Source organism: Aethalodelphis obliquidens, unplaced genomic scaffold, assembly GCF_003676395.1.
Source record: "Aethalodelphis obliquidens isolate GAN/ISIS:26980383/991018 unplaced genomic scaffold, ASM367639v1 scaffold12, whole genome shotgun sequence".
Classification (NCBI taxonomy): domain Eukaryota; kingdom Metazoa; phylum Chordata; class Mammalia; order Artiodactyla; family Delphinidae; genus Aethalodelphis; species Aethalodelphis obliquidens.
This window is the reverse complement of record NW_020837956.1, coordinates 8,442,620-8,461,069: the sequence shown is the minus strand read 5'-3', so window position 1 is coordinate 8,461,069 and position 18,450 is coordinate 8,442,620. Positions and strand designations below refer to the sequence as shown.

Sequence of the window (18,450 nt, the reverse complement as noted above, 5' to 3'; positions counted from 1 at the left end):
TTTTTTTGCGGTACACGGGCCTCTCACTGTTGTGGCCTCTCCCGTTGCGGAGCACCAGCTCAGTGGCCATGGCTCACGGGCCCAGCCGCTCCGCGGCATGTGGGATCTTCCCGGACCGGGACACGAACCCGTGTCCCCTGCATCGGCAGGCGGACTCTCAACCACTGCGCCACCAGGGAAGCCCCCTACAGGGGTTTTCATTCTTAATTATAAGCCTTAGTAACTTTTAATTAATTCTTCTTCTAAGACCTAGAAAAGTCTTCCTCTATCCCACTTTCAACCATCAATTTCTCATATTTTTCAGGTCTGACAGACTAGATGAGGTTGATTGAAGGGAACAGCAAGCTAGGAAAAAAGAGCTGGGAAGGGAAAAGAATCCAGTCCTGTCCCAGGCCCTCGAATCCCTAGATACCACTTATCTATCCATCCGTCTGCATATCTATATCCCATTCGTTCATTTTTAACTAATCTCCTCCCCGCCAAAACTTGAGTTATTGCATTTTCAAAGTAAAAAGATGGGTATCTTCCAAACATGAAATGTATACCTAATTATCATTGTGCATACCCCATGTCATCTTTGGATTACTGAAACTATAAAAATTGAACTAACATGGACCAAGAGTATTTGCATAGAACAATGATGCCAGCTCCACAGAACAGCAGCCTGTGACTGATTACTGTGTTAATGAGACTAAACTTCTTGGTCCACTGACCATGTAGGTCAGTTAGTATTTCTCTGCTCTATTTTCATAGTCTGCACTCTCAGTTCTGACTAGCCATATTTAAAATGCATGCCATTATTGTCAGTATCGCTCATGGGTTGGTACTTAACACAGTGCAGCCATTGAAAGTGATATCTCTGAAGTAATGTGGGAATATGCTCATAAAAATAATACAAGAATAAGCACAGTACAAAACTGCATATTCAGTATAACCCTAACTCAATTATCAGTCAGGAAAACAGAAGCCACTCTGTGTATTCCAGTTTTTAACAATTTTAATGCAGAATTAGGGACATACATAACTTTAGAAAAGTTGGGGGAGTAGAGGTCGGGGAAGCAGCTGCCACTGAAGATCTGAGAAGCCAGCACCAACGGTCTGAACACAAAGCACAGAGGCAGCTGGTACTCAGCAGTTTACTGAGAAGCCTCTGTGATACATCAGCCCAGGCATCTGACTGCAGCTGTCTCAGGAGAATCATGACTCTTCTTTCACGCTTACCTTCCACAGGAAGTTTGGGATTCTGAGTTTATAATTCTCAGTCCAGCACATCTATGTAAAGATACACATAGCAGAAAAGTCAGAAAGAACTGTGCCAAAATGTTGAGTGGGAGTAGAATTATGGATGATTTTTTTCTTCCTTTTTTTTAAATAACTTTCTGTTTTTACCAAGTTTCTATATTCGGGTTTTATAAATAGAAAAATGATTTAAAATTTGCTGAGAGTAGAATTTAAATGTTCCTACTATTACTACTAATAATAATTTTGTTTTTTATTAAAAATGGATAACATTGATCACAGAAGGAACAAGTCAGAGGAATATAGATAGCTGAACAGAAATCCATTATAATTACTGGAAAAGTGTTGAGAATGCTTGTGAATCGGTATTAGGCTTACTTCATTTTGTGCTATAGATGTTTCAGAAACAATTTGTCTTTATCTCAATCAGTGTCTTTTAAAAAATTCAGTCAAAATATTTAAAAGCACCCGGTCTATTCACTGTTTATAGAACCATGGTAAATCCTCTGGTAAAGGAATAATCATCTTTAAATATTGGGGTAGATGGAACCTTGATTGTCATATGATTAGGTATGCCTAAAGCACACAATTAGGATAGTATTGTCATGTATTATCATAGTAGAATTAGTTTTCTTTATCCTATTTTTTAAAGTTTGCTTTTTATTTATTAATGTGAATTTTCTGCCCTATTATTTTGCTTTTGTTTTACTGCCTTTTTCTGAAAGTATAGATAAGTTAATTTCACATTTTTCCTTCAGAAGGAAATTTTATTCACTCAGTCCCCAGAATGGTGCTTTGCACATGGTAACTACTCAGAAAATAACTGTAATTAATTTAATGGGAAAAAGCAGTGTTTCTCGTAAAAGACAACACATTTAATCAAATGAATTAATTTTTTACTATTAATCAGCTATTAGGCAGATAAGATATCTAGGTAAGACCTCACTGAGAAGCCAACATTTTAATTAGGTTTTGAAGGAAGTAAAAGAGGCAAGAGTATTCCAAGCCAAAGGAACAGCAAGTGCAGAGGCCTTCGCAGGAGCATGCCAGGTGTGTTTGAGGAATAGTGAGAAGGTCAGTGTGACTGGACTGGACTCCGTTAGGGAGAGGATAATAGGAGATGAGTTCAGGAAAGTAACGGGGACCAAATCGCAGGGGGCCTTATCATAGTAAGGACTTTAGCTTTTGCTCCAAGTAAGATGAGAAGCCATTTGAGGATTTTGAGCCAAGCAGTGACATGATCTGACCTGTGTCTAACAGGAACACTCCAGCTACTGTCTGAAGGGAATTAGGAGGAGACTGGTTAGGAGACTCTTACAGTAATTCAGGTGAGAGCTGATTGTGGTTTAGTGTGGCAATGGAGGTGTGAGAAGAGACCAGATTCTGGGTATATTTTGAAAGATTTGCTGATAGGATTTGTTGACTAAAAGGGTATGGAATATGAGAGCAAGAAAAGGGGCAGTGACAATGCCAATCTTTTTGGCCTGAACAGCTGGAAGGATCAAGTTGCGAACAACTGGGATGGGACAGACTCAGGAGAGCAGGTGGTGGGGGAGGACTTACCAAGTGACGTTGAAATGCTATTAGACATCTAAGTAGAGCTAGTGTGGGTCAGGAGTTATAAATTTGGAAGTAGCTAATACATGCTGATGCAAAAGCCATGAGCTTGGATGACATCACCCAGGGGAGTGAGTGTAGATGGGAAAAGAGAGTCCAAGCACTGAGCCCTGGGCCCGAGCATGGAAATGTAAGATGGTAAATGTCCTTGGAGTTACAATGAACTTTTTCAGGCTGCAATTCCAAACCTGACCGAATATTTTAGAAGTTGTACATCTGAAGCAGACTGTGTGTGTTGCTGGAATAAATGGACTTAATTAAAGAAAAGTTTTAAAACAAATATGCTAAATATTCTACACAGCAAATAATGGTTTTCATCAGTAAAAGAGTAGGTAAAATTTAATATAAATCATTTTTAGGATGTTTTTCTTACACTTAAATTAAGATGAAAGAAATCATGGCATTTTTTGTGATATATTACATGTGTAATAAATCATATATGTGTATATAGCCTCAAAACACTCCTCATTTATTAGGGTTTAGAGTGATAGTTAATCACACTTCTTCACACCAGCTGTTTAACTTTGTTACTTTTTCTATGAATAGTATTGAGACTATGTCTACCCTTGTCCTTTTGATCCAATAACTTAAATTAATTCTGTGGGGAAAAAAGTCAAATGAATATTTTGACTGAATTGCTTGACTAGGTAATGTGTCATTTTGGTCCAAATGAATAATCCAAACCACTGTATGGAAGTGGCTTCTTGCTTTTTCCACAAAAGTTAAATGTCTAGTATTCAAATTGTTCTTCAGTATCACAGTTGGCATGTTGGTTGTGGCTACTACTTTTGTACCAATGTGGATAATCCAATTAGCTTTAAGCATTCATTTAAAAAAAAGTATGCTTTATAAAGGTAAGAATGAAAAACACTATGAAAAATTTTAGCAGGAAAATATTTAGAAAGTTCCTTCCTTACAATTACTAATATTTACTTTAGTTTCCTTTAGGTCAGATCAGACTCTGGGAGGCTAAAGTTGAAGAGGTTGACAGATCCTGTGATTCAGATGAAGATTATGAAGCCAGTGGGCGAAGTCTTTTATCCACACATTACACTATTGTGATCCACCCCAAAGACCAAGGTCCGACTTACCTCCTGATTGGATCCAAGCATGAAAAGGTATGTAAGGTCTAATTGGTTGATTTAGAATGATTTAGACTAATATGATTAAGTATTGGTAATAATTTTCAAATGACCGTTAAGTACAATCAAAGATTTACGTATAGATTTGTTGGACATAGTATTTTTAAAATAATTTTATTTCTGATATATTTCAAACACAAAAAATATAACAGACACCCTTTTTTACTTAATAGATGTTAGATTTCATGGTATTTTTTTATCGGCATGAAATTAATAACCATCTAAGTGTTCAACAATAGGAAATTGATTAAATAATGTCCATATGATAAAATATCCTGCAGCCTTATATCTTTTTTATATTAAAAATAGATAATTATAATTTCTGATTTTTACTAACATAGTATAAGCACGTCCTTAATATAATCTCAAACTATGTGAAAATATAATGTACATATATATTTTAATAGAAAGAAAAAAGTCCAGTATATTTGGGGAGCAGAAAAATGGATTCTTTTCTTTCTTTCTTCCTTATATACATAATCAATGTATGCTTTGGAAATAATTATGTGCGCATGAAAACATCACTGCAGTCTATGGCATAAACCTATCCATCACATCCAAAAGTTTCCTCTCAACCTCTTTTTAATTATTATTTTTGTGTGTGTGTGATAAGAACTACATAACATAAGATCTTCCCTCTTAGTAAATTTTAAAGTATGTAATACAACGTTGTTAACTATAGGCACCATGCTGTATGATAGATCTCTAGGACTTATTCATCTTTTTTTTTTCCCAGGACTTATTCATCTTGTATAACCAAAACTTTGTACCCTTTGACTAATACCACCCTGTTTCCCCTTCCTCCTGGCCTCTGGCAACCACCATTCCCTCTCTGCTTCTATGAGTTTGACTATTTTAGATCCGTCATATAAGTGGTATTATATGGTATTTGTCTTTCTGTGTCTGGTTTGTTAGCAGGCAACAAACCTGATTGCTAAGAAACCAGACACAGAAATGTCCTCCAGATTCATCTATGTTGTCACAAATGGCAGGATTTCCTCCTTTTTAAGGCTGAATAATATTGTATGTATATACCATATTTTCTTTACCCATTCATCCATCGATGGACATTTAGGTTGCTTCCATGTCTTTGCTATTGTAAATAGTGGTGTGATGAACATGGGGGTGCATATATCTTTTTGAGTTACTATTTTATATAAATTTATATTATAAAACTTCCTTCAGATAAATACCCAGAAGTAGAATTGCTGGATCATATAGTAGTTCTATTTTTAATTTTTTGAGGAAACTCCATACTGTTTTCCACAGTGCTGCACCAATTTACATTCCCACCAACAGTGTACAGGGCTCCCTTTTCTCTACATCCTCACCAGTACTTGTTATTTCTTGTCTTATTGGGGTTTTGTTCTGTTTTTGATAGTTGCCATTCTAAAAGGTGTAAGGTGATAACTCATTGTGGTTTTCAGTTGCATTTCCCTGACGATTAGTGATGTTGAGCTCCTTTTTGTGTACCTGTTGGCCATCTGTATGTCTTCTTGGGAAAAATGTTTTTCAGATCCTCTGCCCATTTTTTAATTGGATTGTTTGTCTTTTTGCTATTGAGTTGTATGAGTTTTATATGTATTTTAAATATTAACCCCTTATCAGAAATATGATTTGAAATATTTTCTCCCACTCAGTAGGTTATCTTTTCATTTTGTTGATGGTTTCCTTTGCTGTGCAGAAGCTTTTTAGTTTGATGTAATTCCACATGTCTATTTTTGCTTCTGTTGCCTGTGCTTTTGGTGTCATACCCAAGAAATCATTGCCAAGGCCAGTGTCCAGAAGCTTTTTCTCAATGTTTTCTTCTAGGAGTTTTATGGTTTCAGGTCTGATGTTTAAGTCTTTATTCCATTTTGAATTGACTTTGTGTACTGTGTGATATCAGGGTACAATTTCATTTTTTTTTAATATATATTTTATTTACTTATTTTCGGCTGTGTTGGGTCTTCGTTGCTGCGCATGGGCTTTCTCTAGTTGTGGCAAGCAGGGGCTACTCTTTGTTGCAGTGCATGGCCTTCTCATTGCGGTGGCTTCTCTTGTTGCGGAGCACAGGCTCTAGGGTGCATGGGCTTCAGTAATTGCAGCACGCGGGCTCAGTAGTTGTGGCTCACAGACTCTAGAGTGCAGGCTCAGTAGTTGTGGCATGCAAGCTTAGTTGCTCTGCAACATGTGGGATCTTCCGGGACCAGGACTCAAACCTGTGTCCCCTGCATTGGCAGGCGGATTCTAAACCACTGCACCACCAGAGAAGCCCTCCAACTTCATTGTTTTGCCTATGGATATCCAGTTCTCCCAACACCATTAATTGAAGAGACAATCCTTTGCCCACTGTATTCTTGGCAACCTTGTCAAAAATCAGTTGACCATATATGCATGGTTTTATTTCTGAACTCTCCATTCTGTCCCATTGGCCTAATGAAGCAATCATTAGGCCCATTGATGGACCTAATGTCTGTTTTTATGCCAGTACCATAGTATTTTGATTACTGTAGCTTTGTAATATATTTTGAATTAGGAAGTATGATCCCTCCAGCTTTGTTCTTCTTACTCAAAATTACTTTGGTTATTTGGGGGCTGTTGTTGTTCCATGTGAATTTTAGGATTGTTTTTTCTATTCCTGTTAAAAAAAAAATTGGGATTTTGATAGGGATTACTTTGAATCTCTATGGGTTGCTTTGGGTAGTATGGACATTTTAATAATATTAATTCTTCCAATCTATGACTGGATGTCTTTCCACTTATTTGTGTCTGCTTTAGTTTCTTTCATTAGTGCTTTATTGTTTTTGGTGTACAAATCTTTCACCTCCTTGGTTAAGTTTATTCCTAAGTACTTTATTCTTTTTTTTTTTTTGCTATTGTTTTGGGATTGTTTTCTTAATTTCCTTTTCGGATAATTCATTGTTAGTGTATACAAACACAACTGATTTTTAAAAATTAATTAGTTCATTTATTTTACTTATTTTTTGGCTGTGTTGGGTCTTCATTGCTGTGCGCGGGCTTTCTCTAGTTGTGGTGAGTGGGAGCTACTCTTCCTTGCAGTATGCAGGCTTCTCCTTGCGGTGGCTTCTGTTGTTGCGGAGCACAGGCTCTAGGTGCACGGGCTTTAGTAGTTGCGGCACGTGGGCTCAGTAGTTGTGACTCACAGACTTTCGAGCACAGGCTCAGTAGTTGTGGCGCACAGGCTTAGTTGTTCCGTGGCATGTGGGATCTTCCTGGACCAGGGCTCGAACCCATGTCCCCTGCATTGGCAGGCAGATTCTTAACCACTGCACCACCAGGGAAGTCCCCACAACTGATTTTTGTATGTTGATTTTGTATCCTGCAACTTTATTAAATGTATTAGTTCTAACAGTGTTTTTATGGAACCTTTAGGGTTTTCAACAAATAAGATAATGTCATCTGCAAACAGAGATAATTTTACTTCTACCTTTCCGATTTGGATGCCTTTTATTTCTTTTTCTTACTCTGTTGCTCTGGCTAGGACTTCCAGTGGTATGGTGAATAGAAGTGGCAAGAGTGGGCATCCTTGCCTTGTTCCAGATCTTACAGGACAAGCTTTCACTTTTTCACCATTGAGTATGATATTAGCTGTGGGCTTTTCTTATAAGGCCTTTATTGTGTTGAGGTATGTTCCTTCTGGGTATTATTTCCTTCTTTAAATTTTCTGGATTTCCTAGGTATTTTATATGTTCTATTTGTACGTACTAGGAGTCAGATTTTAAATTTGATAGAATTTGTTGTATTTCATAAAAGAATATTAATTGGTTGTATTTATTCTAGTCTCTTAATGTCACGTTACTTTCTTAATTTTCTTATGCTTTTCTAAATGTGAACAATGGGGAAAAGGTACTATGAGCACAATTCAAATAAGCTGGCTTCAGAACTCTTTAAGTGGCTTTTAGTTATTATTTAAAAATTAAGAGTGTTTTTTTTTTTTCCATTGTCAAAGTTTTCTACTGTTTATGCAAGTTGTGTTTTTCCTTAAGTCATCAAAAACTGTCTCTTGGTTAACATTTCTATTAATATGTTTTGATTTTTAAGGACACTTGGCTTTATCACCTGACTGTTGCAGCTGGAAGTAACAATGTAAATGTTGGATCTGAATTTGAACAACTCGTTTGCAAATTGCTAAATATAGAAGGGGAACCTTGTAAGTTTATAACGTACAAGGCTTTATGGTTTATGAAATGGGCCCCTAACTCCCTTAGCCTAATAGAGTTTTCACTTTGCGGGTTCCTGTTTCCCTGAGATGTACCCATCTTCTCACAGGCTTTGCTTGTCATGGGCCAGGATTCTCATTGTGGTTCTTCGGCTCTAAGGACACCGTCATTCCTTGACATGTCCATATCCTGTCACACCTCTCTGCCTTTGCTCACATTACTCCCTCTGCCTGGAACACCCTTCTTCCTTCACATTCCCCACCAACTTGATGAAATCCTACCTACCTTAGGAGCTCCCCCAGCCAACCCATCCCAACTCAGCATCTGGATCATAAAAGGTGCCTAATAAATGTTAAAATTATATCCCAATGCACTTTACCATTTAAAACTTTTATAGCATTTGTTGCTTTGCACTGAAGTTTTTTTTTTATGGCTAAGGTTTCCCCATTGAGAGCCTAGATTCTAAGCTCTGCTTTACTTAATAATAGAGATCACATTTTATTTGCAATGTCTAGCATAGGAATTTAATAAATGTTGATTTTAGGAATGACTTCAAGTTCCTCTTTATCTTTCTGTCTCTTTCTGCTCTGGCTTCTCCTCTCTGTATCTTCCCCCAGCTCCCTCTCATGTACAGTCATCTCCCCACCTAGGTCACCAATCTAGCACATTTAAGCAACATGACAACGCCCTGGTAGACTTGTTTTGGCCTAGAATATTTGTACCAAACTCTTCTAGCTTTAATTTATCCAAAACAGAAATAGGAGAATCCCAATGGCCTGGAAACTGAAATAAAATAATGTTATCAGAGGTTTTTCATGACTTTTATGACTTAAATTGTGAGCCAAGCCAGAATGAGGTAATTTCTAAAGGACTGATTTAATGTGAGGCCAAAATAAGTGATTCTTTCTATTTCCTGTTCATATTTCATTCTGTGTTTAGCCTCTCAGATATGGAGACACCCTACTTTGTGTCACAGCAAAGAAGGACTCATTTCTCCTTTGACAACACTACCTTCGGAAGCTCTACAGACAGAAGCAATTAAATTATTTAAGGTAAGATTTTATATGGAGTTATATATTGTTAAAAAATTTAATAGGAAAAAATAAAACTTCAGATTATAAAGTTTCACTCTTTTCAAGAAAATTCAAAATGTGATGATGATTAAGAAAATCTACTGAAATAAAATTAGGTGAATTTAATATGCTTTCTGAGTGAGGATTTGAGATTTACTGCAGTAAACTATCTATGGTTTGGGCCATGGGAAACACTTAATATCAGAAGAATCATTTCCTCTTCAACCTCTCAAATGGAGAGACTCCTGACATCACTTGTACCTCAGTGTTGGGAGAGGGATCAATATCCTTCTTCTTCTCCAGTGCTACTCTCACATTCTTATTACTCAACCTCTATTAGAAATCTGTGGTGACTTGAAGCTTACCATTCAACTATATCACTCTTAATCCTCCTCCCCCATCATCTCTGTCATCAGTCACCTTCTGGTAACTCCTCAAATTTCATTAAGGATTTTGGCTCCCAACTCACATCTTTCTCTCTGCCTCAAATCTTGCCATTACCCTGAATTACTTTACTATCACTTCACTCACCAATGCCACGGCCTTAAGATTCCTGACCTTCTCAATGTCAGTAAGCTTCCTCTCTACTCTGCTTCACCTTCCAATTCTCCATGTCCACACCCTGACCTCAACATTCCTCATAAGTACACCACTTCTAAAAGCTTAAATTCTAATGTGTCTTTCATTAACCATAATCTCTTAGCCCATGAGCTCTCTAATTTTCTTTCTTCCATTTCTCATCCTCACTAAGACATTTTTTTGAGCCATTTATTTTCTTTGAGATCAAGAGAGAGCACAATAACTGCCTCTTGGCTTTTCTTCCTTCTTTATCTAGTCTGGATGACTTTCATTAATACTCGTAGTTCCTCGGGACCTGTAGTTCCATGCAATCTTCAGCTGAACCCCAACCGAGATCAATGCTGCTGTCTTGCCTGCTTCCCTATTAATCACATACATACTGCTAGAGAGCATCAAACAGCCGTATGGACTGGAGCCAATGTAAATCTGTGGTCTTCATTCCTTAGGGTCAACTGTCTCTCCTTTTGCTTGTCTTTGGTCACATCCCCTCAAATTCCCTACTTAGTAATGCTCCTCACAACAAAGTTACCTTCTAGTTCATTGGGAAAATTAGAGGGCATCAGAATTGATCACCTCGAATCTCTCTTCTCAACAGACATTCTTTCATCTATTTTTTCCTCCATTACTCCAGTCTCAGAATATAATGTACCTTCTATGGATTCATGTCTTGACTCTGCACTGGGACCTTGGTACTTCATTTTCCCATAGTCTCTTAAAGTCTCAATTTTTGTCTCTCTTTTGGCTTTTTCTTGCCTACATTTCACCCATCTCAAAAAATTATATATTTACTAGATAATACTAAGGAATTGTTGTTAATTTGGGAAGGGGATAATGATGACATGATGGTTATGGGAAAAAAATCTTTATCAGTTGGAGAGCCCTACTGAAGTATTGGTAAAATAACATGATATACATTAGAATACTACAGAAAAAAAGTGGATGCAGGGGTTGAATGAAACAAGTGTGGCAAAATGCTTGTTGACAATTGTTGACACCAGGTGATGGGTACATTATACTGTTCTCTCTACTTTTGTTCATGTTTTAAAATTACCATAATTTTAATGTTTTTAAAAATCCACCTGTAGGATACACAAATACCCAAAGCAAGAAAGACTTTATACAAATATATTTGAAAATCTGGATGAAGTGATCAACTTTATAACAAAATATAAATGGTGAAAACCAGTTACACAGGTGAATGAAAATTTAAACAGGGAAATTTACTAAACTTTATAAGTGTGGTTAATTTCAATGCTGTTTAAACTGTCCCAAAGCATAGGAAAGAAGGAAATTTTGCAAAATTTTTTTCTTTTACTTTTTTGGGGGTAAATCTCAAACATATATAAGAGTAGAGAGAATATTATGAAGTATAAGATACTCATCATCCAGCTCCACAGTTGTCAACATATGACCAATTTTGTTTTATTCTCCCCAACCCCACTGCTCCCCAAGATTGGATTATTTTGAAGCAATTCTCAGTCATCATGTCACCAGATTCTTTTTGTGAAGTGAGTATTACTTTGTTACCAAACCCCAGAAAATATTGTAGAAAACAGAGCATTTCATACAAAAACTAATAAAGTATTAGTAAACAGAATCCAACATCATACTAAAAGAATACTAATCATGACTAAGAGGGATTTGTTCCAGGAAATCAAGGATGGCTAAATATTAGGATATCTATTAATATTATTTATTATTAAGTTGACAGTCATCTCTATAGATGGTGAAAAGGCATTCATAAAATACTGATAGATATTTCCTTAACATGATAAAATATTCCTGCTTAGTAAAAACAAATGTCATGCTTTATGGGGAAATGCTTTAAACATTTTCATTAAAGTGAGGAACAAGACAATGATACTCACTCCCATTAATACTTTAAAAACTTCTTATTAAAGCATAATCTGTATAGAGTGTATCCCCATTATTATTAATATTATTATTATTTAGCATTCTATTAGTGGTACTAACCAGTTGCAATTAGGCAGTGAAAACAAATTAGAAGGGAACAAATTGGAAATGCAAATATTTACAGATTATATAATTGTATACCTGGGGAAAAAAACGTAAAAAACTACTACAAACAAAAAAGATAATTCAATCAGATAGTGAGGTACAAAATTAATAAGCAGAAATCAAAACTTTTTACACATACAAACAACAACCAGTTAGAAGATAAAAGGAAGAACTTCTGCTTTTTGGCTGTGATGGAGCAACAGGAACTGGATTTACCCTACCAATGGTTTTCAGACTTGAATAACAGGCTGTGCAGGACAGTGATCCTCAGGAAAACAAATGAAGTAAGCTTTACAATCGTTACAGCTTAATATCTTGGAGAGAGTTTCATGACCACAGTGCATGGAGGGACACCCAGCTAGTGCTTGGCAGTCTTCCTGAGTTACCAAGACAGAGTTTAGAATTTGAGGAGGCCAAGATGGTTAGAATTCACAAAACTGAGAGGAGTGAGCAAAAGAGAGTGGGAAAGTGCTCCACAGATTCATAGAGGGTTCCTTTTGAGTTTTTAGCTGAGAACTGATAATCATATGTGTGTGAGGAAACTACCTGAGGCTAGGGAAAGAACTACCAGAAAAGAGTAGACAACAACAACAAAAAATTCCTGGAGCTTACACATAGCTGAAAATAGTTTGTATTCCTATCATCCAGAATGGAAAGACCTCCTAATGCACTAAGCATCAAGTAGAGTACTTCAAGATAGAAGTCACATTGATTTTTAATAACCTAACCTCAGAAATGGCATATCATTATTTCTGCCATATTCTACTGGTCACACAGACTAACTCTAGTACAATATGAAAGGGGATTGCCTCAGATATTGTCTGAATATCAAGAGATGGAGATCATTGGGGGCCATCTTGGAGACTAGCAGCCATACTTCATATATTCAAGAAGGTAGAGGACAGCATAAGCATTTTAAGAAGAGTAATGGAAGATATTTAAAAGATCCAAATTGAACTTTCAGAGATGAAAAATGTAGTGGCTAAAATGAAAAAAATACCCTGGATGAGATTAACAACAGGTAAGATAATGCAGTAGGCAAGACTAGTGAACTTAAAGACATAGCAAGAAAAATTATCCAAAATGAAACACAGAGTTTAAAAAAAACTGAAAAAAATTGAATACAGTACAGTGAGCAATGGTATATTTTCAATCAGCCTAACATATATGGAATTGGAGTTCCACAAAAGGAAGGAGGGCAACAGAAAAATATTCAAGGAAATAATGGCTTAAATTTTCTTTTCCCAAATTTAATGAAAACTATAAAACTCTCAAATTTAAGAAGCTCAGTGAATCTCAAACAGAAGAAATGTGACAAAAACTACTCTAATATACATCATAATCAATTGCTTTAGACAAGTTATAAAGAGGGTGGTGGTTTCGGAGGAATAACCTAACACATAGATAACATAGATAAAAATGATAGCAGACTTCTTATTGAAAGCTATACAAGTCATAAGATAGTGGAGTAACATCTTTAAAGTACTGCAAGGAAAAAAAATCTATCAACCTAGAATTCTATATCCAGTGAAAATATTTTTCAAAAACAAAGGTGACATAAAGGCTTTTTCAGATATATAAAACCTGAAAGAATTACTCCCCAGAAGACCAATACTACAAGAAATGTTTAGTGATGTCCTTTAAGCAGTCAGAAAATGATGCCAGATGGAAATCTGGATTTATGCAGAGGAATGAAGATCACTAGAAATGGCAAATATGTGGGTAAATATATAAGAATTTTTCCTTGTTATTTCAATCTCTCTAAAAGATAATTGACTGTTTAAAGGAAAGATAATAACATTGTATTGTGGGGTTTAAAATTATATGTAGAAATAAAATATATGACAATAATAGCACAAAGACTGAGAGAGGGGAAATGTAAGTATACTGTTATAAGGTTCTTATACTACAAGAAGTGGTATAATATTCCTTAAAGTTAGACTGTGATAAGATTAAAATATATGCTAAAACCCTAAAGCAACCACTTAACAAAAGTCAAAGAGGTTTAGCTGATAAGCCAATAAAGGACATAAAACAGAATCATAAAATATACTCTAGTAATTTTTTAAAAGGCCGAAAAAGAGGAAAACCAAAAAGAACATATGAGACAAATATAAAACAAATAGCAAGATAGAAGATTTATTCCTGATCATACTAATAATTACATTAAATTTAAATGGTCTAAACACTCCAATTACAAGGTTGAGATTGTCAGATTGTATAAAAAAACAAGATCCAACTATATGCTGTCACAAGCAGTACTTCTTTTGTTTTCTGACATTTGTTGTAAGAAAAAAAGACTGACATTTTAAAATAGCCTGCTCAAAAGAAACTGATTTCACTCTCAGAACTTCATTTTACTTCCAAATATCAATGTCATTAATAAGCCCAATATATTTAATTCATTGAAACAAATATATATTACACTATAACTATAAATTTATTTAATACATTATTACAATAATTTGGGGTTCAATTAGCATGCAAGTATTTTTAAGAATTCATAGATAGAACACTTTATGAGTATTGAAGTTGCTTCCCCTGCCTTTAGGCAATCCATCCTAAACTTTCTCAGGCAAGTGTACCTACTCCTCTAGTCAGGAACAAAACAAATTTTCACAGTTTTATTACAATGAACTGTTAAAATGAAGAATGATAAGTATTAATATCCTACTTTGGAAAATGTCTAGGAAAGATTATGCTATAACCTTTTACTAGTAACCTACTCCAAAATTTAATCTCTTTGGGGGAAAAAAGTATTTATTTGCATTCATTTTAAGTTATTTATTCTACTATTTCCCAAAATATTTTCCTCAGTAAACTAGTTTTTAAAGATGCCAATTGGTATTACTAGAAAAAAATAAAGATGGGAAGGGATTGTAGTCAAATAAGTTTAGAAATTCTGTGCTGTGTAGAGAATACAAAGATAAATAAGAAAGAGTCTTTGTCTTTATGAAGTTTATAGTCTGGTAGACCAGGGACTATTACTGTTCCATATGCCCTTAAAATGAATGCATATTCTGCTCTGAGGTGGAGTATTCTACAAACGAGTTCAAGTTGGTTGATAGTGTTATTCAGATTTTCTAAATCCATACTGATTTTTCTGCCTACTTGTTCTCTCAAATATTGACAGGGGATATTGAAATCTCTAACTTTAATTGTGAACTTTGTCTGTTTCTCCTTATAGTCCTATAGGTTGTTGCACCATGTATTTTGAAGCTATGTTATTAAAACATTTAGGATTGTTATGTCCTCTAGATGAACTGACCCCTTTATCATTATAAAATGACCCTCTTTATCTCTGGCAGAATTCCTTGCCCTGAAATCTACTCTGTCTGATATTAATGTAGCCACTCTGGATTTCTTTTGATTAGTGTTATCACAATATATCCTTTTCCATCCTTTTAAACAAAAGCTATTGCTAAGAAGAGAATCAATATTTCATGCAGAATAAATCTGATCATTTCTCACCCTGAGTATATCTATTTTTCTCATTTAATTCAGACCTGCCAACTTTTTATAAATGCAGCAGTTGACTCTCCTGCAATTGATTACCACATATCTCTAGCCCAGAGTGCTTTGCAAATCTGTTTGACACATCCTGAGCTACAGAATGAAATTTGCTGTCAGCTCATTAAACAGACAAGACGGAGACAGCCACAGAATCAACCAGGACCACTGCAGGTATCTGTTGATACATATACATGCAATTTTAAATGATGTTGTTTTCCTGATTGTAAGAAAAATACATATTCAATACAGACATTTGGAAAATTACAAAAAGTATGAAATGGAAAAACAGCTATTAATATTTTTATGTATATCTTTTCAGTTTCTATATTTATATATAAATGTATATGTGTATATCTTTATGCACTCACAGTTTTTCACATTACTAGAGCTACAGTGTACATACTACTTTTTAAAAACTATAGAACATAATCATTTCCCCTATAGCCTTCAATAGTCTACAAAACATTAATACTAGTTGCATTAATATCAATTACTATACATTTAGGTTTTTCCAATTATTTTTCCTATAATAAATACCACTACATTAGACATCTTTGAACCTAAATTTTGTGTGCAAGTCCAGTTAATTTCATTGAGTCCACTTCTAGAATTTTCCTATATCTTCAACAATGTTCAGTGTAATTCTTCTTTTAATTCCTTTCCAGGTAAAAAGTAGTATTTCACTATTGATTTTGGATGCATTTCCTTAATTATTAGTGCAGTTGAATTTATTTTCAGGGGGTTTTTGGTCACTTGTGTTTACACTTCAGTGAATACCTCTTTTAATCTTTGCTTACTGACTCCCTGTCAACTACAGGATAAAATAGAAATTTCTTACCCTAGCCTGTAAGACTCTCAGGGGTGGATCCAGGTTTTGTGGGACTTGAAGCTTATGCAGCGAATACTCTCCAAGAAAAAGAGTACAAAATACATTACTTTTACACATCTTAAAAGAACGTATGACCATGTCATATGACTAGGACAGCTCGTCGGGCCTGTCCCAGGGACTTGGAGGGGACCTGTGCATAGAGGGGTTCTGAAGCTTAATCTTTATGTGAATCAAGGGCCCTTCATAGTCTGGCTCCAGTGGCCTCCTCTTTCTCCACTTCATTTTATACTTCCTGCCTCCAGTGTACAGTGAATGAATAAACTCTCCCCATTCTTCAAACACACCCTGCCTTTGCATTATCCTTCACCTTGCACCTGGCATTATTCCTGTTACCTGGATCCCTCTGCTTTCTTCCTACCTGTGACTTCACCGTCCAGCCCAAGCAACATCTCTCCCATATATTCCTTCCTGACTTCCGCAACAGTAAGTCATTCCCTCCATTGGTTATACTTAAAAAATATTATTACAATGTATTAGCGATATTATATTATAAATTACTGTTTCAATATATAATGTCTTCTCCTGGACTGTAGGTTCTTCAAGGGCAGGGCCTTTCCCCCTTCTCCCTTTTTATATGACATTTAAAAAATTATTGAAGTTATACTTGCTTAATTAAAAAAATTAAGATAGAAAATAGAATATAGTCCAGAGCAAGAGAAGAATAAAAATCACATACAATTCTATTACCTAGACATACCTCTGTTAATATTTTTGTACTTGCCCCTTATTTAGGTATGTATCTATATATGGGTAGATAGGTTTTGCTTTTTGTATAAATAATTTTTTTACTATTTTTCAATCTGCCCTTTCTCAGTGCCATTACTTATATTTCAATGAATGAGTTAATACATAAATGAACAAAAAGCAACAATTTCCCTGATCTTTGGGTGTGATATCAAAAAGGACTACCATATCATGTCTTCTGGTACCTCAGTTGTAGACAACGATATATACAACTAGATGGATTATGGTTCTGACCCAATAGGAAGCTTTTATGTTTTTATGTATTATAAACACTCTAAGCAGATAATGTATATATGGAAAAAGCAAAAACATTGTGGGGTCAAGTAAGACTGTCATCATCCCCTTGCTCTCACAGCCTCTGTCAGTCATACTTGCCCTGACTTGGATCTCTGATGACCACATGGTGTCTGACCTGTGATGCTTCTCTTTGCCCAGGGCTGGCAGCTCTTAGCGCTCTGTGTTGGGCTCTTCCTTCCCCATCATCCTTTCCTGTGGCTCCTCAGGCTCCACCTAAAGAGGAATGCAGATTCCAGGTACGTAGAATTCTAGCCAGCTAAACCATTTATGTGGCCTCTGAGTGTCTACAATAAGTCAAAGGTATTCAGTAACCTGCCAGGTACATTTGTGGAAGAATGTGTGAAACAAATGTTGGTACAGGAAGCCTTTGGTTATCATTTATGCGGAGCTGGGAAAATATTTCCTTTGTTATGTTACATCTCTTATGGAAGATTACAGTAAAAGCTTGAAAAACTGACAAAGAATATTTTAAGTGAAAAGTCTATGTACATTTCAAGTATGAATGTCTTATCATTAGTGGGTGTTCATTCAATAAAAGCAACTATTTTGTTTCCTTATTTTTCCTATTACTATTTTCTTCACATTGAATTCTTTTATGTAGAAGACTTCTCTGATGGTCTTCCCACCTTTTATAATTGTATGTATTTGAATTACTTCAGAATTTTTACTCCTTTGAAAAAGACTCATAAAATTCAGCTGTCAGAGTGGCTTTCTTACAGTGAGACCCAGGGCACCCAGCCAAGGGTTATCAGAATCATTTTGTCCAAGAGGTTCATGTTAGGTTGTTTAAATAGACTCTGGGATTCAAACAAACAAACAAATGATGAATCAAAAAACAACTTGAAAGCAGTAGGAAAATATACTCCAGCTCATAATATATTTTGGAGACTCTGTCATCAAGGTCATGTAATTCCAATAGCAGTCACTGAGGACCCCCTACCCCCACCAGACAAAGGTGACATTTTAAAGTCTACCTAGAAGGCACTGGAATAAAAATATATTTAGAGATATTATCAACCTGCTTTTATAAACAGAATAAAAATTATATATAACAAATGAGGGCAAATAAGATCTCTATCCAGCTTTTACTGGATTTATTTACTCCACTGGTTTTGTTTAACATTTAACATTTTTAAAGAAGTGCATGTTTTGCAAAAAAGGAAAATATATTTTTA

The 18,450-nt window shown here is 35.5% G+C and overlaps 1 protein-coding gene across 8 annotated transcripts in view; it reads left to right on the top strand.

Annotated features, from left to right (window-relative positions):
- The window catches only part of PLEKHH2 (pleckstrin homology, MyTH4 and FERM domain containing H2), a 107,833-nt gene that overhangs the window by 65,192 nt on the left and 24,191 nt on the right, over nucleotides 1–18,450 (top strand). For all 8 annotated transcript variants that reach the window (XR_003434058.1, XR_003434057.1, XR_003434059.1 and 5 more), the window contains 5 exons: nucleotides 3,795–3,974; nucleotides 8,043–8,151; nucleotides 9,101–9,213; nucleotides 15,337–15,516; nucleotides 17,414–17,511. Coding sequence is in view for 5 of the 8 variants with exons in the window: in XM_027113251.1 (XP_026969052.1) it covers nucleotides 3,795–3,974; nucleotides 8,043–8,151; nucleotides 9,101–9,213; nucleotides 15,337–15,516; nucleotides 17,414–17,511 (680 nt within the window). In the remaining 3 variants the exon portion in view is untranslated. The remainder of the gene's footprint in view (nucleotides 1–3,794; nucleotides 3,975–8,042; nucleotides 8,152–9,100; nucleotides 9,214–15,336; nucleotides 15,517–17,413; nucleotides 17,512–18,450) is intronic.